General features: G+C 43.0%; 3 protein-coding genes across 5 annotated transcripts; 1 reads left to right on the forward strand and 2 right to left on the reverse strand.

The window, feature by feature from the left end:
* Positions 1-17: 17 nt before the first annotated feature.
* pdcd11 (programmed cell death 11) lies at positions 18-15,668 on the reverse strand. Of its 3 annotated transcripts, none has more exons than XM_049570912.1 (36): positions 15,606-15,668; positions 15,008-15,130; positions 14,555-14,695; positions 14,276-14,440; positions 13,819-13,980; positions 13,611-13,731; positions 13,325-13,500; positions 13,039-13,146; positions 12,679-12,891; positions 12,441-12,565; positions 12,287-12,347; positions 11,442-11,588; positions 11,075-11,326; positions 10,236-10,361; positions 9,951-10,145; positions 9,596-9,766; positions 9,276-9,489; positions 9,043-9,192; positions 8,166-8,278; positions 7,480-7,979; positions 7,252-7,314; positions 6,887-6,983; positions 6,631-6,720; positions 6,411-6,513; positions 6,109-6,286; positions 5,787-5,843; positions 5,569-5,691; positions 4,681-4,803; positions 4,269-4,431; positions 3,765-3,902; positions 2,790-2,933; positions 2,342-2,592; positions 1,911-2,079; positions 1,637-1,790; positions 1,255-1,420; positions 18-373 (listed from the first exon to the last, which is right to left on the reverse strand). In XM_049570912.1, the coding sequence occupies exons 2-36, from the start codon at positions 15,107-15,109 to the stop codon at positions 202-204; spliced, it is 5,433 nt and encodes a 1,810-aa protein (XP_049426869.1). In that variant the 5' UTR covers positions 15,110-15,130; positions 15,606-15,668; the 3' UTR covers positions 18-201. The 3 variants fall into 3 exon arrangements, with proteins under 3 accessions (XP_049426869.1, XP_049426867.1, XP_049426868.1); XM_049570910.1 differs by having other exon boundaries at positions 3,765-3,908; XM_049570911.1 differs by having other exon boundaries at positions 3,765-3,908; positions 15,629-15,661.
* Positions 15,669-15,821: 153 nt separating this feature from the next.
* Positions 15,822-17,265, forward strand: atp5md (ATP synthase membrane subunit k). The gene is made up of 4 exons (XM_049570939.1): positions 15,822-15,907; positions 16,757-16,860; positions 16,950-17,043; positions 17,139-17,265. Exons 2-3 carry the CDS (start codon positions 16,774-16,776, stop codon positions 17,037-17,039), a joined length of 177 nt encoding a protein of 58 aa, XP_049426896.1. The 5' UTR covers positions 15,822-15,907; positions 16,757-16,773; the 3' UTR covers positions 17,040-17,043; positions 17,139-17,265.
* Positions 17,266-17,278: 13 nt separating this feature from the next.
* On the reverse strand, positions 17,279-22,947 carry taf5 (TAF5 RNA polymerase II, TATA box binding protein (TBP)-associated factor). Its single transcript, XM_049570914.1, has 11 exons — positions 22,539-22,947; positions 21,341-21,569; positions 20,902-21,217; positions 20,629-20,792; positions 20,235-20,370; positions 19,160-19,280; positions 18,935-19,064; positions 18,669-18,833; positions 18,387-18,564; positions 17,998-18,175; positions 17,279-17,885 (listed from the first exon to the last, which is right to left on the reverse strand). The coding sequence occupies exons 1-11, from the start codon at positions 22,945-22,947 to the stop codon at positions 17,671-17,673; spliced, it is 2,241 nt and encodes a 746-aa protein (XP_049426871.1). The 3' UTR covers positions 17,279-17,670.
* Positions 22,948-24,064: the final 1,117 nt, after the last annotated feature.

The following is a 24,064-nucleotide window of genomic DNA, read 5'->3' on the forward strand; positions in this document are numbered from 1 at the left end:
CCAGACTGTTTTTAACATTTATAAATGGCTACAACCTACTTTACAAAGGTTTGACTTTCAGGTTCAGAGGTCCCCAGTCCACGGCAATGACAAAGCTTAATTACAAACTTGTTCCTGAACAGATGTGAGGCTCAGACCAGGTTCAGCACACTGCAGTCCACACACACACACAATATGTGTATTATCGTGTGTATTTGGTCATTAGTTGGCAGCCTTGGTGCCTTTAGCTTCCACAAACTCCATGGCCTTCTCTTTGACTGCCTGGATGCTCTGCGGGGTGCCGTGCTTCTTCTCGTACTCCAGGTAGCGCTTGAAGAAGAACTTGATCTTTTTCACTGACACACTCAGGTGGATCACACGATCAAAGAGCGCCCTGCAGGAAACAGGAAGATGGAGGACTCCATGAAGCACTCATTATGTGTCATCAGTAAACAGGTCTTTGTGCACTTTACCAGCTCACTAACATCTGGTTCTCTCATGTAAACCATTATAGAGTGAGTTTGGAATTCTTCAACCTGGACCCTATTTTTGACAGGTGTCTTTTGTGTCTGAGTGACTAATGGGAACAACAATTTTCAAAACTGGTCCAGTAATATCATTTTTGTTCACCCATAAACAGCTCTGAATTTGCTTTTGCCAAACCCACCAGACTCCATTTAAATAAACAGTCATTTTATGATCGTTAGACAGTCTTCATTCAAAGTTGACAGAAATAAAATAAAACTCATTTTAGAACTATAGAGACCAAAACTAAGTTGTTTTTACTGTTCCAGCAATGACCAACTCTGGTTTGGTTTAAATAGACCCTTAATTCATTTCACATTTAGGTGTGAAAATATGCTGGCTCTATACATGCTAAAATTACTGTTTCTTTAAATGGAGTCTGGTGGGTTTGGTGATGGCGACTTCAAGGGTGTTTCTGACTATATATATCTTACTCTTTAACAAAAAAGGTCCGTCTCCAAAGGGATCTGCTCCATAAACTGTCAGAATAATAATCTGCCAGCTGCAGTGGTCTCACTCAGCACAAAATTGTTGTTCCCATTAGTCACTTAGACCCAAAAACATGCAAAAAAATGAATAAATTAAAGTTGAAAATACCAAACTTACCCCTCGAGGCTAAAGATAATATAGGATTGCATATTTTATCAGGTATGTTTAGGTATTTATGAGCAGAAAAGCTACAAAGAATGAAACAAGTGTGTCAGAAGTGACAATGGAGAGTCAGAAAGCAAAGCAAGAGGTTCTGCCCACCTGACTTCCTTCTGCGATCCGTGTTTGACCATGAGGTCGATGAAGACGGACCACAGGTCTGTACGTTTCGGGTAGCTCGTCAGCACTTTGTCTAACATGGCGCGACCTTTCTCTGAATCACCATAACGGAACTCCAGCTGAGCGTACTTGGCGATCACATCCACGCCTGCGAGGAAGCATGACAATACATAAAGGTTAAAACCTGTGGAGATGCACAGCTGGGACGGGGGAACAGAATCTGAATGGTGACACACACACTGCACTCTGACATGGACCACACAGCAAAAGGGATGAGAACCCTGTGGTTTTTAGTCCACAAATATAAACATACATCAACTGTTATAAGACATTACATCTTCAGTGTTTGGATGGGCCATCTTACTTTCTTTGGAGGGCAGACTCTTCAGCGCCCTCTGCAGAAGAACACTGGCAGCGTCACTCTGACCCTGCTGGAGCAGGAAGGTCCCGTAGCTCAGCCACACTGCCTTATTCTGACGGAAACGCTTCACCATCGTCTTATACAGGCCCTCCGCCTCCTGGATGCAACATAACACAGAGCAGATAGCACACACAGGCAGAGCCCCATGCAGATGTTAGTGACTAAAGAACACAGTATTTCAGTATCGGTCTCAACAAATACACTGAGCAGATCGTACCTTGATCTTGTCAGACTTTGCGTAGATGTCAGCCAGCTGCTGGTACACAGGCATGGGCTCACAGAACTGCAGCGCCCGCTCAAACACTTTCTTCAGGCTCTCCTCTGTGCCGTACATGTTCTCCAGGTTCAGCAGGGCCACCCACACATTCAGCTTCTCCTGCTCTTCCCTGGAGAGAAGAAACAGGACAAGTTTAAAACAAAATACAATCGTCTCTGGTTACAATGTGTCTTCATCTATCAACAAAGATATATGTAAAGAAAGTGAGACTTTTCCTGAGTACAGCCAAGTTAATTTTAGCCAGTTTAATTTATTGATGTTTTGTGCATCTTTCTGCTTCCTTTTGTTGGTCTTTCTTTAAAATTGAATGTAATATCTTTATTGCACACACTTAAAATGCTAAAAAATATATTTATCTATAATTCAGTCACCTGAAGGAGATGGTTTTGAGGGCCCTCTCGGCCACAGCGCGGGCCTGCTCGATCTGTGTGGCCTGCAGATGGTGAGCCATGTACTGGAGCCAGAGCAGTGAGCTGTTGGGCGAAGCGAGAAGCAGGCGCTCGAAGGCGGCTGCGTCCTGGGGCCGCAGGCTCGGATCCATCAGCTCAGTCTCCCGCTGCACCAGGGCCTTCTCCGCTGCCTTCTTCTCCTGCTCGACCTCATGACGAGACTTCTTCTGGGGCTGGTGGAGGAGAGCGGTGCAGCCGAGGCAAAAGACAGGAAGGAAGATGAGTTTGATGGTAGAAAATGTTTTGATACAGAGGAGGCAGCAGGAAGAAGTCCTAAATTACGCATAGAGATTATCTATAAACTGCATGCAGAAAGCTGTATTCCTTAAATAATCCTAAAATTATACGTGCATATTTACGGTCAGCGCACCTTGCTGCTTCCCTCTTGGTCCTCTCCATCACTGGAGTCGCCCTCCTCCACTGCAGAGGCAGGCTTCAGGGAGCTCAGTCCCACATCCCAGGAGAAACCTGCTGCCACCTGCAGTCTGGATGGACCTGCTGAGCTGTGCGTCACCTGGTGGAAGCGAGGCGGAGGACATTCACTTTTCAGGGTCTGGATAATGATATTACTGTACCACATCTATGGAGATTTGTATGAACATAAAGACACAAATACTTTTGAAATTGGTGCTACATGACCACAGAAAACAGAGAAAAATGTCTGCGGCATTTGCTTTTGTTCAAGTGGTAGTAAACCTACAACTACCAGAATGCACTGCACCACACCAGACCAATAAACATTTCAGGTGGGGGGTTGATAATGCGAGCTGCTCTATCTAAAAACAATACGGCAGCCAGCAGGGAACAAAAAGTCTTGAATTAAACAGTAAGCTATAGTATGTTTCTGTTTTTTCAGCCTTAATTTTCACACTTCCTGTTCACAAATTCTCATATTACAACCAAACAGTACACTAAAATATGTTTATGAAGACATTTTAGGTGAGAAATCGCCGATACAGTACAAGAATCTTGGTTTATATTTAATAAGCACTGCCTACTTTTACTGTTTGATATGAGTTTGGTTTGAGTTTGAGTTTGAGAGAGAGGGGTGGGTCTCTCTCTTGATCTGCTTCTATACTCTTTTCGTCGGTGGTGGTGGGCATACAAAAATGCATAAATGCAATCTGCAGATTGAGCCACAGCCCTAGAGCCAGCAAAAATACACCGGATGACGCATTGTGGATTTTCGCTGGCAAATACGCAGAGAGATCTGGGGGCTGGTGAGATGGAGGCAAGTTTACCACAGCTCATCAACACATACTACCCACAGTGTTATGATGTAAAGCTGGTTGAAAGTCAGCAAAATATCCCTTTAGTAATACTGAGCAGCGGTGTTTTCGCTTACTTTTACAGAATCAGACGTGGGTTTGTCTTCATCTTCCTTATCCTCCTCTTCTCTGAAGAACACCTCCACGCCGCTGTCATTGCCATCACTCTTCACTTTCTTTGTCTTCTTCTTCTTCTTTGGGACCTGGGACTCTGCCTGTTTCTGGCAAATGAATCTGCAGTAAATACTACCATCATGGATTAAATAAACACATACACATAAGTGCTTCAGTGACCATCTGGCCGCGAGTAAAGCTGCAGAGTATGCAGAGAGTTTTAACCCGAGGCAAAGATCAATGCAGCATTTATTACTGTCAGGCCAAAGGATAATGAATGAGTGATAACTGAAGATGGCATTGATCTATGTGGAAGTGCTTCTCCTATACTGAGTGCTGTTCACCTCCAGGACCTCAGCACACTTGAAAGGCTGAGCAAGTGAGTCATCTACAATGTGTTTACTGTTAAATGTTAAAAGCAGGAATAAGGGAGAGTTTGATGTGAGAGTGAGAGGGCTGATTGTCACCTGTTTGCTCTCAGACAGTGTGCGTTTCCTCTTAGTGTCGTAGTCCTTCTTCTCCTCTCCGATCAGACGCAGCGGCAGGCCGAGAGACTCTGGAAGGACGTCTGGCTTCCCAGTGTCCACCGGGAGCAGAGAGAGGTTGACCAGCTCCTCCTCTTTGTCAATACTGAGGACGAGAATAGAAAGAGCTGCAGAGTGAAAATGACGCGATGACAGCATTGATTCTATAAATGGCTGTTACCAAAAGCTGCGCAGGGCGAGATATGTAAAGACACACCCTCAGCAGTGCAGCGTTAGATTCTTCCTGTTTGTCCAAATCGATTTCTGATCTCCAGCATGATGTCTTATTCCTGTCTTTATTCTATTTTTAAACACTCTAGTACCAAAGAACAGACATCTGTGTGCTTTTTTTTACCTGAGGATCTTGGTGGTGAGCAGGGTGTTGGGGGTCAGGTGCTCAGAGAGGACCTTGTGGTTACCAACAAAGTACTTGGTTGACTCTTGAAGTTGAGCTCTTCCTGTGATGCTACTTGACAACCTGGAAGACAAATATGTGAAATAAGGATGATAATTAATGATATAACTACCCTGAAACTACATTTCCAGAAAAAAAATATGGAGCATATTGTTTCTTTTTAGAAGTTCATAAGTGTAAATATGATTGTACTATCTGTCCAGTCTGATGCCAAAGAAAGTTAAAGAGAAGATTCACAACATTTTATCAGTGTCCAATCAGTGTTGATGGTTAATGTAGTTGGTTGAAGCAATACATTTCTCAGTGCGTACTGTGACGGAGAAAGCAGAGTTTGCAGCTGCAAAATCTGCTTTCTCTCCGCAGCCAGCACCATCATTCGATGAGACAGTGACAAAGTTGACTGGAGGAAGAACTTGATTTCGTCTCTGGGTAGCAAAGGAGGTGTGCTCTGGATGCCACTCACAAACAGAACCTCCTTGTTCTCATGGCAAACTAGCTGAATTTCCAACTGTGAAAATGGCATCCTAAATATGAGTGCGGAGGATGTTATGGATGAGGATATTTTTTACAGTGTTCTCGCTGACTTGGATATTCAGCCGCATTTATTTGAGCCAGAGTGTATGGCTGAAAAAAATGCAGCAGAGAGCGGGACCCTTTGTTCAAATTGGCCTCTAATGCTAACAGAAACTTTTGAAAATTTAGCATGGGCAGCTTTTTTATGATGCCGCCACAGATGACAACCCCAAGAGAGGCTGACTACATCAATACTGATTGGACATCCACATAAAAGGTGGTGAAAGTTCAGCGTTGGGTGAATTACTCAGTTACCTGACGAAGACTCCCTGCTCTCCCACAGACTTGACGTAGCCTCTGATGATCTGGCCTGCCTTCAGTTTGTCTATAGACGAAACTTCTAGGTCTTTCACAGGTTTGGTCTGCTGTGGGTTCAGCCTGGAAAACAAAGTTACAGTCAACCGCATGTTATAATATGATACGTGTCTGTATCTCTTATACAAAGTCACAAATCCAACTAAATCTGCTCATACCTTGATGGACGAAGAGACAACTGCCACTTGCCATTTTCATCCCCAAGAACGAAACACCTGAGGCAAAGGAGGAGGCAGAAGAATAAAGTTCACACTTTAAGAAAATCAAATTAAGTTTTGGAGGCTGACAGTGGTACTAAACATATTTAAGTTGTTGCCTGTGATAGCTGATTTTAGGTTCACACAGAAAAAATAGATGTTAACCACAATTTGCAACTGAAATAAAACGTCACAAGGCAAAAACTGACCTGATAGATCAGTGTAACAAATGCACATATTTAAAAAGGCATTTCAGCCATAAGCTGCTACTTCATCTACTGACCTGAGCAGCTGCTCTTTGCTGTACCCATCAAGGGGCTTTGGCTTGTAGGCATCAGCCAGGTCAGTGACAGCAACAGACCCTGTGCTACCGAAAGGAAGTTTGACCAGGAGGCCAACTTGGGGCAGAATATTAGTCACCATCCCCAAAGTAACACTGCCTTTCTCCAGTTTATGGACACCTGCAAACAAAAAGGGACCCCAAAATCAAATGTCTGTTTTGCATTTGATATCAACCTGAAGCAAGAGATGGAGGTTACAGAAGTAGAAGAGCCAGCAATGATGAGCAGCCTGGGCTTCTCCTACCTGTGAGTGACAGAATTAAGCGTTGAGGTTTGGAGTTTACTTCTACCACTTTGGCACGAACGGCTTGTCCCAGCTTGTACAGCTTCTCTGGGTGGCTGGCGTCCTGAAAATAATTCAGTCAAACTTATTTATATAGTAAAAACAACAAGAGTTGAACAAAGAGCTGTAATATAAAATAACACAACATGGTAACATGAATAGGCACAAATGAAACACTCACTTTTGGATCGCTGATCATGGCCAGCAGTTCAACTGTCCCAGTAATGGAAGGATCAGTGGTGACCTCCAAAGACTTCCTCTGTGGGTTAAACTGCAGGAACAAAAATGAAAACACTGAAAAATGTGTCTGCAGTTTTGTTAATGTTAGCGGTTTGATTTATTTTTGATTGGTCGACCAGAAAGTTAATTTTGTGGAAACTGCCAGGAGGAAATAAAGCCAGCTACTGCAGAAAGCCAATATGATTTCCTTCACTTACCTTTGATACAAAGCATGTAATTTCCTCCCCGACTTTATAGCTGTTTAGTTTTTCTTTTGCTGAAACTGCTTTGAAATCTGTGCTCTTATCCAGTTTGCTGCAGAGAGGAAAAGAAACAAAAATAAGAAACAAACCAGAAAATGTGTTGGGAGTAACATAAAATATGAAAATCTGCGCAGGTTTATATGATCAAAATTAGCATTTTTCACATCTATATAACATCTAATAAAAACAAAAAGCAGAAGACAAAGATGACTAGTTTAAAATCTAGAATTATAGAATTAAATTATATTCAATATGATTCAGGTTATCACGCAGCATATCATGATAATTACAGTGTTCAATGAAGTGTACTATGTAATTACCTGGGTATAAGTGTGAGCTCAGGAATGCTGTATGTAAATTTGGGATGGGAGAAGGGCAGGAACCTGAAATGAGACAGCTGAGATTAATTTCAACACAATTTAAAGAATAATACATTAAAAATCATCACATTTATCGTTACACTTTAACCGTGGTTTTGTAAATTAGAATGGAATAAAAACAACACGACAAAGAAATGTGTATTCAAACATGTAAAATGAAGTCTTTACCTGTGACTGCTGGCTTCTCGTCCTCCGATGACCCTGGCAGTAACCGTGCTGCCCACTTTAACCGAGAATGTGGGGAAGGCTCCCTGTAACACATCTGCAACCTCCATCACCTCAGACACGTGCACGCTGCCCGTGCTCCCGTCCTCTAGTGTCACCTGAATGGAGGTGGGCTTCACCGACCGCACTTTGCCCCGCACGATTTCCCCAAAGGGCTGACCCTTGGAGCTCGTCTGGTTTTCCGAGGTGGTGCGCTGCCGTTTTGGTGCGCTGCGCTCCCACGACACTAGGGGGAGCCCCTGCAGCTCCTCACAGCTGGGTTCTATAACCTCCACAGCCAAAGTCATCCCCCCCTTCAGCCTCTCTGAGTCGGACAGGAACACCTCGTTCAGGTGGCTGCTGGTTTGGATCATGGTCAACTGCGCCGTGTCATCCAATGAGATGACGGCAAAGTCTCTGTCAACGTGTTGCACCATGGCTGTGTACTTTGATCCTTCAACTAACTGTATTAACACAGACACACATAACGAAGGTCATTAATGACATGAAATGATTATAGTCTGACTGTAGATCAGTGCCCTGACATTTGACATATACCATCTACATTTGTGTGAAAACTTGTGTCAAAGAGTCGAAACATTATCATTGTTCTGAAACACCCAAAAAACATTAAGAGAAGTGATACTCACAGATTTCTTCTTCGCCACCAGCTTGGACAGGATGGACACATGGACACAAGATGACATGATGTCAACACAGAGGACGACCGCAGTAACTTTCTGTCCTGAGGTCAAGTTAACACCTGGAAACAGTGCAGCCGAAAGAAAATTATAAAGCCTACATAAAATGATTTTGCAAGAATACATTAATGATATTCTAAAGCTAAAAATGTGATAGATGACAGATGAGTCATCTCTGCAAGGGGTGCGACACACACTGGTTTTAATTAGGTGGAAAGCAAATAAGCTGTCCATTTATGGATGAAAAAACACTTCATTACAGGGCACACACTGAGTTACATGTGGAGCCCCGTTGCTGAGGATTAAAGGGCCACTGCAACAATTTTACACATGGAGATCCATTTACTGGTCTGGTTAGCACTACTCAGCCTGTGATTACAGTTATATAATGTCCTCTGAGGGGAGAAACACCAAACTGACATCAAAGAACTAGCAGCAACGAAAGCCAACTGTTGCTCATCTACGTTGCCTCACGTCGCCCTGTGTCAGTTGCATTTGAACACACTGCATGGACTATATCTGACGGCCAAGTGGCACGTACGTTCTGCGCCTGCATGCCTTTAGGACATAACTGCCATGAAACAATCAGATTTTTTTTTTCTCTAAATCACTGCTTTGTTCTCATTAACACCGCTACCTCTCTTCATTTAATCTCTAGCTCGCTTGACACCCACTGCTCTCTCAGTATCGTTAAGTTGAGGAAGAGGGGCCAACTTTGAATAGTTTGTTTTCAAACAAGGAATTCATGTGATGGCAAAGACTATGGTCACAGAGTCAAACTTTTGCCATTTCAATAAAATTTCAAGTATATCTGGTTAATACATACCCATGACATGGTGCTTGGTAGCCTGTATGGTAGCACCGGCCAAATCATCAGACTTAAAGGTGGCACCGCTGTCTTTCACGGTATCTACAGTGAGCTTCAGCTTCTGGCCAACACACAGGGCAGCCAGCTGCTGGCGAAGATCACTGTCCTCTGAGAGCAAAGACAGACATAATGAGACGTTAGACACCGAAGACAAACTTAAAATGATGACTGAAAGACCAGTGCAGTCATACCTCTCACTGCAAACATTTCAGTCACAGCTTTTCTCTCCTGCAGACCGTTGATGAGCCTAGTCTGAGCATCACCCTCTGGAGATATGACCTCTGAAATCTTCAGTGTGACCAGGAAACGCCGTTTCTCCACATCCAGGTTGGTCACCTTAGCAAACACCGTCTGCCCTGGCTGGAAGACAGCCGTTGTATCTCTGATGAACTTGTCAGTCATGGCCTAAAAAAACAGGCAAAGCAGAGGGAGAATGTGAGTAAGGATATATTAATGACTGAGACGTAGAGATTTAAAGATTAGAAGATGTAACACAGCACCCTTTACTCACCGACTTGGGTGCAAGACCAACAAGGCCATATGGGAACTCTACAAAGACGCCATAAGCCATGATGTTCTTGATCCAGCCAATCAGCTGCATTCCAACTGTGACTTCAGAGAAGTCCTTAGCAACCACTCCTTCCTCCAGTGACCACCTCACTGTTGGCTTCTTGGTGAGAGTCTTTAACAGAGCAGCAGCTAAGGAAAACAAATTCCTGCTTTTCAAAATTAGGAAATTCACTTCCACATGCGTAACAAAGGCCGGTAAAAGATTTCACACTGCATAGAATGAAGCAGTCATAGTATGGTTGAGGTGAGCATTCCAGCTGTCACACAAAATCTAAAGACTTAAATAAACAGGATACAATATTCTGTTTGTTCTTGTTGAAGCAGATGACGTTTGAGATGCTGTCTCCCTCCTGCAGGCTCTCCCACAGCAGAGGGCAGTTGGAAATGTGATCAGAGAGGTGCACTGTGGGTAGAACGGCACGAACCTCATCGGGGAGGATAGCCACCTCCAGACCGGTGATTGACTTTTTTAGCACCTTGGCCTCCAGCCGCTGCGTCACACAAATACAGGTTGAGGTCAAAATTTGATACACTGACACATAAGAGAAAAAAAAGAGAGAGGCATGAGGTCTTTAACTCACCTTCCCCACCTCACAGTCAAACTGGGGGGTGGCAGCTTTCTCCGTGTCTCCCTCCACCGCAGCCTTAAACGACAGCAACATCTTCGCCTTATCGGGGTCGCACTGGAGAACTTTAGCCTTCAACACCTGGACCAGCAACGTAAAACAAACAACTGATCAGACGCCACAAAATGTAAAGTCAAAAGCTGAAAGACGTCATGAAAGCAAACATGATTTAGTCGTTTTTTTATCACACGTCTTGCACTGATCATCACCTACATGTCAGTATCTGGCACAACAGTGACCAAAAAAGTAATTTAGAGTTCATTATTTCCTGGTAACACTGAAAAAAATGTAATGACTCACCCTGCACTTGGCAGCGGACACTAATTTTGCATCCAAAAAAAATGTTTTCTTAAATTCTTCTTACGTCCCTCACCCATGACTATATATACTGCCAGTTACTGATTAGCATACAGGACCTAGAGCGAGCTCAAAGTAATGGGTTGTTGCTGAGTTGTTGCTAACTGCTGGGGTGACCGCTGACAACGCAGTCCCAACCCACTGTTGGCATGGCTAGCACTAGCCGCTGCCATTTTGGCTTAGCCACCTCCATGTTCACATGTAATGTCAGATTGGCTGCTACATTTCTACTAGCTACCGTGACAAGCCCCTCCTTAGCTTCCTGTTTTGACAGGCAACATGTAAGTATGCAAAATCACACATCACTTTGCTAGCTATTATACAGGGCCTTAAACTTATAATGGTTCCTGAACATCTTGAACTAAGACACCAAAAAAACCTCTCAGCAGATCATTAAAAACATTGTCCTCTGTGTCCGTGCTGTTTGATCTCCTCACCTGCCCCACATAGAAGACCTCCTCAGGACTGATGATGGGCTCAGAGCTGAGCTCGTTGAGCGGCACCAGACCCTTTGTGTTGTTGTAGAAACGAACGATGCAGCCAAAGTCTTTGATGCAGACGATATAGCCGTGGGACACTCGGCCAGGGCGGGCATCGGCATAGCTAAGGAACAATGGCAGGGTGCTTTCGACCAGGGCCTTCTTCCTGGTCAGGTACAGCTTCTTATTCTCTGCATTTACTGACAGCACCTAAAAGAACGTAAACACATTAAAACTAATAGGAAAGAAAATCTGCCAGACAGTTGAAACTACAGGTAAAAGATTTTATCAGTGGCTTTAAACAAAAGTAAAGAACTGGACTGACCCGACATTTGATCTTCATGCCCTCCATGTACTTCTTCTCCGGGTTCTTCAGGAGGATGTCAGACAGGTGTGTCCGGGGCACCAGGCCTTTAATGTGGTCAGACAGATGCACCACCATGCCGTGATTCAGCAGAACTGACACTGTCCCCTTGAAGGGAGAGACACGTGGAAGAAAGACAGTTGGAGAAATGTGTAGTGGTAGGTGTCCTCTGAGTTCACAGAAAGAATTGAGTTATCGTCTATCAGACCTGAAGTCCGAAAGAAGGGCTCAACTTGCTGATTTGAAATGGGGGCTTTTTCACGCTATGCATTCCAAGAGCGGAAGAAGGCAAAGGCAGCGGAAAACTACAGCTACCGCTGAGAAACAGACAAGGGCGACACGTTCAAAAAGTGTAGAAGCACCCATATCTGCAGACTTCATTTAAATATGCAGATATCTATTCAACTGTGAAAGTCTTAAGACATCTTATACAGGGGGCTGTTTTGTCAAGGTTCGTCTGGAACGACTGGGAAAAGAGCCAAAAAGCAGCAGTTGGCATATGAGACAGCCAGCGAGAAACTTGGGTGTTGATGTCAGAGCCGGGTGTCAGGAGGATGTTACCTCGGCAAGTGCAGCTATCGCTCCTTGCCCTGACCGTGACTATGGTTTTCTGCCTCCACATTCAAACTGGAAATGCTCATATGTCCTTAGCTGTGAGTAGATTCTCTCTCTCAATTTTACCGACCAACAAGTAGACAGTCTCAGTTGCCTTCACCTACATCCGCTCTTGGAACGTACAGCGTCAAAAGCCCCAAATGTACGATTCAATGTGTGACTGACAGGGTTCTGCAATGTTTTATTCTCACCTCTACGACCTGACCAGCCTGAAGATCATGGTATCTGTAAAAAGGCTTGTCAATCATACTCCTGAAATCAAGACAAAAGAAAGCTGTTATTTAATACATCACATTAGAACAGAGAAGTTGATGCTTACTATGGAATAACTGAGGCGTCACATACTTTCGCAGACTAACGAAATGAATTTGGTCCATGGCGCTGAAGTCCAGGATCCTGCAGGTGTGCTCAGGCATGGCCAGCACTCTGTTTTCATTAGCGGGCTCTTTCGACTCCTTCAGGTGGTTCCTCTGCCAGGGATACATTAAGTTATTACCTTGATATTTACAGAGAGTATTTCTAGCATTTATTCGTCTTGACAGTCAAAGCAGGTTTAAATATCTAAAGCATCGCCCAGACTCACGTGTACAAAGGCCAACGTTTTGTCTGGCAGTTCCAACATGGCTCCAGACATGTGGTGCATTGTGGTCATCTTGCAGTCCTTCACCACCTCACCAATGCGATCACCTCCAGCAGGAAAGGTGTCAACTCTGGTCCCGGGCTGAAGAAGGTAGCTGCGCAGGCTCAGGCCAACCACACGGGTGGACGGATCCACGTACAGAACACAAGACCGCACCTGGATGGATTCATGCAAAACTCATTTTGATATGGCGCATTTAAATCCAGAATATCAATTAAAATGACCAGATGAGAAAGCTGAAAGCAGTGACAGACATTAAGTGACGTCTAGTATGAGACAAAAGGACCCAAGTGCCAGTTTTACCTCAGTTCCCTCTGTGTAGCTGGATGTCTTTTCTGGCTGCATGTGGAGAAAGTCCACCTGGCCACTGAAGGAGGACAGGAAGTCCAGGATCAGACCGTGTTTGGTCACCTGCAATACCAACAAACGAAACATAACCACCACTGAAGTATGATCTGATCATTCTCAGCGAATAATCAGATCATAAAATATAACAAACAAATGCAACAGTTTTAGGCTGCTACATAACTTCTCCCTTTATCCATGGACAGAAGATGGACTCCTTACCAAAATAAAAAGGTGTCTCTACCTTTTTGATCGTAGCTTTGACCTGAAGTCCAGGCAGGAGGTTTGTGAGGTTCCAGCCCTGCTCGGGTTCGGCACAAGCCTGGGCGACGGTTGGGGGGCTGACAGAAAGGCGGACCACACGCCCGTCATTCTTTACTTCTTCCACTTGATATGTCACGTACTGACCCACTTTCAGATCTGGGACACATGGGAACACACAGATGCATGAGAGATGTACTGACACTTATTTCTAATCTGTTAAAAAAACTGAGATTATTTCCTGGGTAATCTGAAACACTTCGTCATACCGTCCTGGCTGCTGGGTTTGTCTTTTACTGCTTTCTCAGGCAGGAAGGCTTTGGTTCCACTGATGCCAATGTCGACTATGTAGCCATGATCCTCCACGCTCTCCACACACCCACTCAAGACCTGAGTTGACACAAAATAGCATTACAGTACACTGTTAGATAAAGAAAAAGGAAGCTGAGCGTTGACATTTGCTCACTAATGACTCACCATGCCAGCTTTCAGAGAGCTTGAGGTCAGAGCCTTGTTGACCACCTTTGGGTTGACTGACAGCTGGATGCTAAGAGAGCCACTTTTAGTCACATCCAGCTTGACAACCACACACCTGATCACCATGCCAGGGTAGAAGAGGTGAGGCAGAGAGCAGATTTCCTGTAAAGTAAACACACCTCTTAGATATCACAAAATATCCTGGTATGAATATACTCCCGGAAAAGAAAAGGTTAATGAAGAACATTAGTCTGATGTAAGTTATCTAGACTCCATAAATCCAATAAAATCAACAAGACAAAGCTGACACAAATCTTAAAATACATAGACAGTGATGACAAATGGAATCCAGATTTTCAGTATATCAGCAAATGACCACAGAGACAGTGTGAACTTATGATCTTTATATCACAGATGATAGCACCCGCTTTTATTACATCATCACTCCCAGGCCTACCTCTGCATCAGCTGAATCCAATTGCTTGCCGAGCAGCTTAGTGTACGCCTCACAGATGTTCTTGATGCTGAGGAAGCCCTGCATACCACAGGGCAGGCTGACCGTCACCTCAAAGTCAAAGACCTCCTTGACGCAGCCCAGCATCAACATACCTTCCTTCACATTCTGGGGAAATACAGAAAACACACACGTCAAGTCAGATACTGTGCTGAATATGCTTTGATTTACTGAGAACACTTAACAAAGTAAGCATGTGTTGGATCTTGTCAGTTGTCTTACCTTGAGATGTAGGATTTCCACACACTTGGCCGCTGCATTTAGCGTCAGACCATCTCCTTTGCCTGTGTTTGGTTTCTTGAGCTTCTTGCTGTCATCTTTAGGTGCCCCCTTTCTTTTCTTGGTTTCTACTTGTTCGTTTGACTGCATGGGAGAAGCAAACTATCTTTAACTGTGCAGGACATTTTACTGATACCTTCTTAAGTGAGATTAAGTACAAAACATAAGCCAAACCTGGATAAAGAGTGTGTGAAAGGCAAGGGCTACGCAGGTAGATTGAGAACAGCTAACTGGAAAGAACAACCTCTTAAGTCAAGTGTGATATTGTGATATTGCTCTTTCTATGGATATGTAACTTGTACACAGCTCTGTGAAGTCATAGGATTTATTCCAGATAATGTTTTTTTTTTCCACAGTAGATTAGATACAGAAAGACAGAAAAGAGTGAAACCCTACCTGGAACAAGTTGTCCACCTCTGACCGCTGCACCACTATTTTACTCTCTGTGGGCTTCTTTGCTGACCCTCCTCGAGGGAAGTCCTCCTCCACTGATGCCATGTTTGATGTTGTTTCAGATGTCTAAATAAATAAAAGACACTGTCAGTTAACAGATCATTTCAAAACCTCTAACCTGAGCTGATGATATAAAAAGTAAGGTAAAGCTAAGTGACGAATGAGTGCAACCAAACATTAGATCCAGTCTGTGTCTGTCATATAACTTAATCACTCATTTCTTTTTACATTGTAGACTTTTACAAATGCATAAGTCTCAAATGTGAAAAGTATTGCAGCATGAGAGCCATAAACAGCAGCTTGGCTTTCTAATCAGACACTAACATATAAAAAGCACCACTTGGATCAGTAGCAATACTGCTGCATGTAAAGTTACACACCAAAATGCACGAGACAACATTAGCTACCCGTGTCGTATTTTAGCACTCGGGCTAAACACAAAGCAAATCGAAAACGCCTATTTTGATTGCGATAAACGCGTATTTAATCTAAACATGTAAAAGATAATTATTTTGGTGTTTATCGTGAAATGTTTCCTTACGTTAAATCTCCGGTAAAACTCACATGTTGTTCAGCAACACGCCATGATCACAACCCGGAAGAATAACTCATAAGGGTGTTTCATTCTTTGTCCAATCACAGACAAGAAAGAATGATTGACATTATCTTAAGCCAATGAGTAGTCGTTTTAGACGTTTACTTCGAGTGACATAAGTTTGGACCAATGGTAACACACTTCTGGGTTACTGAGAGTAGGCGGGACTTCCTGGCGAATATAGCTTTGCGGCCTCTGCTGAAGGGCACCCGTCTCATTCTGCTAGCACAGGGGTCGAGTGGTAAAAGGTAAGTCGAAAAACATTTAGAAACAAATACGCTTATTCATTTTGGTTTTTACAAATGTCGAGTAAGCCTCATTTTATTTTTAAAATGCCCGCGTGACAATGTGGTATTTAACTGTAGTTAGCGGGCTGAATATTAAACTAGCTAGCTGGCAGGCTAACGGAGGAAGCTAACGTCAACCTAGTACAGAGTGTGCTAGCTAGCTGTGCAGTCTGACCGATGAAAGCCAGTCTGAATGAAATGCCCGCTGTGAGTGCACTTGTCAACCACACTGTTTTTAAATTTTAGTGTGTTAATCTGAAGTAAAAGGTTGCAAAAGTAAAAAGTTAAAATCATGTTCTCGGCGTGTTGACATTAGGTTTAATTGAAGTAACTTTAGCATGTCAAACCAACCTCCGTTGAAGTTGCATACTCTTATGTAATAACACCAGTAACTTGACGTTAGTTTGTAATTGCAGGGAAGTTGTTTTTTTTGTGTGTTGAGGGCCAACATTAAAATATGAAAATTCTGAAGAGCTTTCATGAAGAGATTTTACGAATGCACTTGAGTTTCTGGTTACTGCAAGAGTTGTCAACCCCGTGCAATGATTAGGTTTTATGACTAACACAAACTCCAAGGTCCTCTAAGTGTTCACAATAAGGATTTTTTGTCATTATTGAAATCTGCTTATTATTGTTTTCTCCATTAATCATGTGATCTGTAAAATATCAGTGGCACAGGGCCTAAACCAATCGACCAATCATTTCAACGCCACACTTTTTGTCCCCAAGGTCAAGGATGAATTTGAATATATATTTCATCATTCTAGTAATAATCATTTAATTAGTCACCTGTCATTCTCCTTGTTACAGGACCATTAAAATCCATCATGGGAGGACACGACGCTGGAAGCCAGTACCAGTTCACTGGGATTGCCAAACACTTCAATTCATACACAATCCTTGGAAGGAGAAATGTAATTTGTTTGCAGCTTAACTAGAAATGAACTGCATTTTAATACTGTCAAGCAGGCTAAAACTGACATGCATCTTTTTTTCTCTTTAGTGTGTATTGGCCACATATGCAACCCTACTAGCTATTGGCATTTACTTCAAATTCAAGCCCAAGAAGCAGCCCGCTGTCACAGAAAAGTGATCACGTGAGTGCAGTAGAGTCTCCATCCTTTTAACTGTTATACTTCAGGAAAGTATTGCTCCATTCATTTAACCCAAGCTCCTTACTGTCTCCTTACAGGCGCTCATTTTGACCATCATTTCTAACAGCTGGGAGAGGAGAAAGCTGCTGGACATGCTTGTAAAATATGACTGTTTGGTTTCCCTATCTTAACAATAAAGAACATTTATGTCCAAAACATAGAAAACATGTTTGTTTTATTTACAGTGTATGGCAATATAAAATAGTATGACACAGAAATGTCAGCCACATGTTGAGCAAAGCTGTACTCATGGCAGTAATTAAAAAAAACAAACAAAACAAAACAGGTCCTCAATCAACAATGGCACTTGTCATCGTGAGGGGATATCAGCAATAGATCAGCTTAATTTGTGACCCAAATCTGTGCGACTGAGAGCCAGAACAGAAGTCAACTAACTAAATATTTATCTTCATTCACAGCTAGAGTCCCACCAGAGGTGATTTGTTGGTAATACAGTTGTGTTCTTCCAACTGCACGGCAAACCTCTTCGGTTACTTGTGGAGCGAGCTTGGGGATCAGACGCTTCATTTCAAGCTTCTGTAAATTATTTTCTAATTATTCAGTATAGTCTCATGGATTGTAGGCCCCAGCAGCCAGCAGCAGGTTCCTGCGGGTGAAGTGAAGGTGTATGACAGGTGTGGATTTAGACAAGTAGGTGCCCAAAATAAGCTCCTGGGAGTTATCTTGTAGATGGATGTGTCCTGTAGCTGCTGTGAAATCATCAGTCTCTAAATCATCAAATGCTTTCGTAGCATCCCACAGACGAACTGTGTTGTCCATGGAGCCTGGGAAAACAAAAGAAATCATTGTCATTGGAAGTGAAACTGCAGAAATTCCACTCAGACCTTCACGGTATAGGGTGAATTTTTCCTTTAAGAGATGTTGTAGGTCACCCACCAGATGCAAGGATCTCTCCGTCTCTGCTGAACCGGAGTGAGTAGATGGTATCTGTGTGGCCTTTCAGCTCTCCGATCATCAGCCCATGCCCAATATCCCACAGAAGAACTCTGCCATCAGTGGCTCCTGAAGCCAAAAACTTCCCATTGGGAGAGAAAGCCAGCGCATGTATAGGACCCTGAAAGGTAAGAGTTAAAAGACCTGCTCAGTTGTGGTTTCTGCAGCAGTCAGTCATTATGTTAACATGCACAGTTAAGTGGAGCTATGGTTATAGCTATTTTGTTTGAGTTTGTAAATGCTTATTTCCATTACTTTAGACAACACATTTGGCATTATCAGGCCCTACTGCTGACAGATCAGGGGGGCACTGCTCTATTAACTCGTCTGACCTTGTGACCAGTGAAGATCCGGACACAGTTTCCATTCAGGACATCCCAAAGTCTTATCGTGCGATCAGAAGACCCTGTGGCCACATAATTGGAGTTGGGGTGGAAGCGGGTGCAGGTGACATCAGCTAGGTGACCAGAAAAAATCCTCAGAGGCTGGTAGTGATCTGTTGCCCACAGACTGTTGGAGGAAGCATAACAGAGAACAGTGACAGACATCTGTAGACAGGGCTGTGCTGTGTATTCCTCTGTGTCACAGAAAAATTCTGAAAGACAGTTTCTTACCGAGCAACTCTGTCATGTCCCCCGGAGACAAAATAGTACCCATGGGGGGAAAAGTGGGTGTCCCACACTGGGTAGTTGTGACCTTTGTAGCCCACCAGACAAGTAAATGTTTGAAGACTCCATAGCCGGACTGTACCATCTTCAGAACTCGACAACAGGTAGTTTCTGAAAGGGAGAGCAAAGAGGTATGTTTAAACTGTTAACATGAGTGCACTGACTGACAGTAATAAAGCAGGCCTTAAAATCAACAATGAATTGATTCATACCTGTCTGGGCTGAAGCTGATGCCATAAACCGGTCCACTGTGTCCATGGAGGATCTTTGACTCGCTTGCCGTCTTCTCATCCATGATCCTCTCCAGCACATCGTCTGACTCTTTGTCAATCAGATTCAAGTCTTGAGGGAGAGAAGAGGGGAAAAAAGTTACTAGTGTTACAGAATGTCAGGAAAACGTTAATCGAGTTCAGGGTGGTCAGACTCATGCACTGTACCTGCTGCAGACTTGACCTTGCGGAGCTTTTTCGGTGTGACACTCCACACCCGCACTGTGGAGTCAGCGAAGCCTCCTGCGATCAGGCTGGAGTCATCTGTGAAGTCAACTGCAGTCAGACCCTGCAGGGTGAAAGGTGGGAATAATTAGAAATGATTCTCCTGTAGTTTACTGTTAACTAACCACACTCTACCACTTCATTAAAGGGACAGTTTGGATTTTTTGAAGTGGGGTTGTATGAGGTGCTTATCTAGAGTCAGTGTATAACCTACAGTAGATGGCAGTCAGCATGTCCCGTTTGGAGAAGCAGACAGGGGTACCAACACAGAAGCTTAGCAAGGTACTGCTGTGAACATGGGTGGTAGTAAAATGTATTTTAGCCATAATTAAAAAAATATCAGCATCAGTCTAAGTGTATACTATGCCTTTGATATTTTATCCTCTTTACCTTGCTGTCAGACAGCCCTCTCTGATAGGAATCTGAAGCTGTTATCCATGCCTTCTTAAAAGCTACCAGAATCCTTTGACAAAAGCAGTAATTTTGCCTGGCTGAACACTGGAGCTGCTGGTCTACCGCTGCCTCCATTGGTTAAATTTGTTTGTGTTACTGTGGGACTTTAATGTATTAAAGGATTAGTTCTGATTCACCAAAGTCACACAACAACATAAACTAGTCATATGTTCTGGGAGGTAAAATCAGTGATTTTGTCAGAGGAGTCTGGTGGCTTTGAAGAGAGCATAGAGAACAGCTTCAGTTCCCCGTGAGAGAGGGCTGTCAAACGTTAACGCAAAGCGGTGAAAATATTCTAAATATAGCGTACACTAGCTATATAAAAAAATGTTCAGGTAGCTAAAATACATTTTGCCACTGCCCCCATTCACAGCAGTACATCACTTAGCGTCTGTGGCAGTACTTCTGCCACTAAGTGGGGGCATGCGGACTCCCATTTACTGCAGGTAATACACTGACTATGGATAAGTACATCATACAACCCCACTTCAAAAGATCTGAACTCTCTCTTTAAATGTGTTCACATCTCAGCTACACAGTGATTGCTCTGGTTGTGAGTAATTACCTGGTAAGCATTCAGAAATGTGTAGAAGCAGATGGAGGGCAGGTTATCGGGTCCCAGGCGGATCCTCTTGGTGGCCTCCTTCATGTACATGATCTTGTCCAGCTTGTCTGAATCTTTTAGTTCTGGAAGAGGTATCCTGAACAACAAGAAACACACGGCAACTGTCACTGACTGCTGGGTCCACATACAGTGTCAGGACTTTAAAAAAGAGGTTGAAAGTAAATTAATGCAAATATGACAATGTGTCTCTTTCTGTGGATAAGTCATATCCAGCTCCCTCAGAATTAAACTTCTGAATTCATGCATTAATTTTTAGATAAATTGTCCCCTAACCGCTGCAGCTAGCATGTTGTGGCTGTTAAGAGCTATATACTGGTGTATTAAAAATCTCTACCTTGTCTGTGAAGGTGCATTGGGATCCTGCTTCTTGCTCTTGGAGCCCATGCTGTCCTTTTTAGGTTTCTTCTTCTTGGGTTTACCCTCCTCATTCTCGGCCTCCTCATCCTCATCATCAAGAGGCAGCTCAATTTCTGGTTCCTTCAGCAGTCCATAATAAACCTGAGTGAATGATAATGAAACAAGAACATGTTGTGAATTCAACAACTGCTTGGGAAGACAAAGAAAACAAAGACGTCATCATATACGTGTGCTGGTGTGTAAATCCAACCTTAGCCTTATTGGCCTCTCGCTTGGCCTCTCCCGCCAAACTGCCAGACATGGCGTCGATCTGGCTCTTGCTGCGCGGCATGCCATCGAAGATGTCAATGTAGAGGTGCTCTTGGATGATATTCCAAATCTGGTTGTTCTGACGCTCCTGCAGGTGCCTCTTCAGCAGCTGGTAGGAGTCCCGGGAGATACGCAAGACGAACTTGCTGGTACGGAAGTCCAGCAGGGTCTCGTTGCCTCTCATGTGCTCCCTCTTGGACAGGCTGGACAGAACGCGCAAGTCGTCTTCGTAATAACACTCTTGATCGCCGCTGAACCTGAGATGGAGAGAAATGAAAGACGTAGGGTTTATCAACTGTGCGGGATTTAATGCTACTAAAAACAAAATAGGGTTGTCAGTTTTCAGTTGGAGGGACAAACGATATGTGAAGGGAACTCACTTTTCAAAGAACGCCTTGGCCTCACTTTCGTGATTGTTGTACACCAGTTCCAGATACATGTGTACAAACAGTGGGTAGAAGACCTGGGACAGCTCCGCTCGGTGACAGTCCAAGACAGACTCTATGAACTTCTTCAGGCCGCTGTAGTAAACCTGGTACAGCGCCGGGTCTCCCTGCTGGCTGTAAGCTGACAGCACCACATTGACATCTGGCTGATCCTCCCCAACAGCTGATGAAGAAGAAGTGAGGGTGAGATGTGCATGCTGTTGGTATTGGCCAACTACATTACAGCTTTTAAAAACAATATCATATTAGACTTGAAATGAACTGTCATTTAGGTGGAAAATAAAAATACCATGGCTTTATAAGACGACTTTTAAACATGGGAGATGACATGATGACAGCTGAGCCAGCTCTGTAACTACTAAGAAAACTTAAACTGTTAACTGTGTGAAAAAGCTACAACGTGGGTATTGTCAGATTTTCTTGACATAATTATGACACAGATGTCAGTTGGTTTTGAACCTTCACTTGAGCTTAATCATCTGAATGGGAAAATATTGCTTAGCTTAATTTAATTTGAGTTAGTAACAAAAAAAGACACAAATGGAGGTGAAGAAAATGCATGTTTAAAAAATAGAGTAACAAATTAAATCTTTTGTTGTTTGTTAATCCCACCCTTGAGGCCACTTTCCTTAAATTATAAATGGCAATTTTGTGTTGTGAATAATGAATGTAAGATGGTAACTATTCTATATTTCACATCCATTTTTACCCCTCTGTTTTTTAATTCAGATGCATTTTTATCACCTCCATTTTTCAATTAATTTTGATACCTCTGCTTCTCATAAAAAATCATAATAATAAATAAAAATAAATAAATAAAAACATCTCTCAAGTCAGGGGGACTTTGGGAACACATCAGTAACTGCACTCAATAAACAAAAACATAAAAACCCACACATCCCTTTAATACATACTCCCTTTGTGAAAGTCTTTACAAACTTTTATCACCATAATGTAATTTGTGTTTTCCTGGTTATAAAGAGTACGATTGTAATATCTCTATAGTAATACACGTATTAGTTATCCATGTTGGGAAACACTTAGGTGACGTCATATTAACAGAAAACAGTTTGTATTAACGATGAAACAGTGTTTCACATAGTAAAAACAGCAGCTAAGTTCTGTATCAGACCTTTAGTAGGCGCCTGGGCTACAGCGGAGGATGAGCTGGTCACCCGGCTCAGAAGAGAGCTCGTATCCCCGCCACTTTCCACGTCCACGCTGCCCGCAGCAGCCCCGGAGCCTGCCCCGGATGAGTCACTCCCCTTCAGGTCCAGTGAGTCCTCCGGTAATCCCGCTTCACGACGCAGAATTTCGACGGACTCGGTCAGTTTGTTCTTTTTGAGGAATTGCAGGACAGCCAGCAGCGTCTGCTGCTCCTCCGGGGATTTGTTACCCCCAGCCGGAGCACTGGAGCCCGGGGACGTAGAGAGCAACCTTCCCTCGTTTGCATTATTATTTCCACAGCCGTCGTTTGCTGGTTCTGTTTTTATGTCTTTTTCTTCAGCCGCGTCGCCCATACCACCCTGTACGGCCGCCATTTTAGAAATGAAATGCGCATGTGCGAGGTTTAAAAACGGAAAACACTGAGTTTGTGAGATCGAGTCATCTGATTGGTGCTTATCGATGCTTCGTCATCATGTGTAGAGCGGAAGTCCCGCCTCCCTCTCACCATCATCTGTATCTCAATCAGACTGTCAATTATAGACTTTAATGTGCTGTAAATATGGTTCACATTTAACTTATTGAAACTGGTCTGTTGGTCTATTGGTAAATTGGACTATATATAAATTTATAACTTATAATTTTTTCATCAGAAGGTTAAATTTTGCTGCAGTAGTTCTCAGATATTAGCATATTTACCATGCATGACTATTGCACTTGTTGACATTTTAATTTCCCATTTAAGCCCATGTACACTGTATGAATTTGAGCAGTAATTATCATTCTTATTTAAGAAGTGAAAACCTTATGTTTATACATAACTATGTGTCTTTTTAAAAGAGGATTCTCTCATTTATAATGAGAGATGTACCCTTTTGTACCAGGTGGTGGCACTTTGGTCCCACACAACCCATGCCAACCAGTTGACCACCTTGGTCAAATGTGACGAAAAACAGAGCTGCAACAAAAGATTATTTTAATTCTCTATGAATTCACTGATAATTTTCTCTGAAAATATCCATCACACATCCCCAGAGCCCAGGGTGATGTCATCATATGTGTTGTTTTGTCCCACCAATAGTTAAAAAACCCAAAGCTATTCAGTTTACTATTTAAGAGGAGCAAGGAAACCAGAAAACAGTCACATTTGAGAAGCTGAAACCAGTGAATTTATGCTATATTTTAATTTTAGAAACAAATAATCTTCCACCCTGTCATGTTTTTAAGACAAAGCCTTCTTTGCTCCACATCTAATAAGATTTTAAAACAATGCATTGCCTTATAAAAAATACTTAATAGCATAAAATGTGATGCATAACGTACAGGTTTACTAAATATTGTGGTCTTTACAAACATTGATTCAACTTTGTGTCTTGCTAGGCGGGATTGTTTAAATGTTTTATACATGACTTGTAGGAGTGAGGGAGAACACATGAAAGCTAGACAGTACATACAAGTATCAGCCATTCTCACTTTGCATTTTGCTGAGGCTGG

Source organism: Epinephelus fuscoguttatus, linkage group LG3 (assembly GCF_011397635.1).
Source record: "Epinephelus fuscoguttatus linkage group LG3, E.fuscoguttatus.final_Chr_v1".
Taxonomy (NCBI): Eukaryota; Metazoa; Chordata; class Actinopteri; order Perciformes; family Serranidae; genus Epinephelus; species Epinephelus fuscoguttatus.

Coding starts and splice junctions, on each gene's coding strand:
- taf5 (XM_049570914.1), bottom strand. CDS start 22,947: ATGGCGGCCGTACAGGGTGGTATGGGCGACGCGGCTGAAGAAAAAGAC. Junction 21,570..22,538: donor AGCCCAGGCGCCTACTAAAG/GTCTGATACAGA, acceptor CTTCTTCATCAG/CTGTTGGGGAGGATCAGCCA. Junction 19,281..20,234: donor CATTTCTGAATGCTTACCAG/GTAATTACTCAC, acceptor TTCACCCTGCAG/GGTCTGACTGCAGTTGACTT.
- pdcd11 (XM_049570910.1), bottom strand. CDS start 15,109: ATGGCATCAGTGGAGGAGGACTTCCCTCGAGGAGGGTCAGCAAAGAAG. Junction 13,501..13,610: donor CAAACCCAGCAGCCAGGACG/GTATGACGAAGT, acceptor CATGTGTCCCAG/ATCTGAAAGTGGGTCAGTAC. Junction 9,193..9,275: donor TGAAATGTTTGCAGTGAGAG/GTATGACTGCAC, acceptor CTTTGCTCTCAG/AGGACAGTGATCTTCGCCAG.
- atp5md (XM_049570939.1), top strand. CDS start 16,774: ATGGGAGGACACGACGCTGGAAGCCAGTACCAGTTCACTGGGATTGCC. Junction 16,861..16,949: donor CAATCCTTGGAAGGAGAAAT/GTAATTTGTTTG, acceptor TTTTCTCTTTAG/TGTGTATTGGCCACATATGC.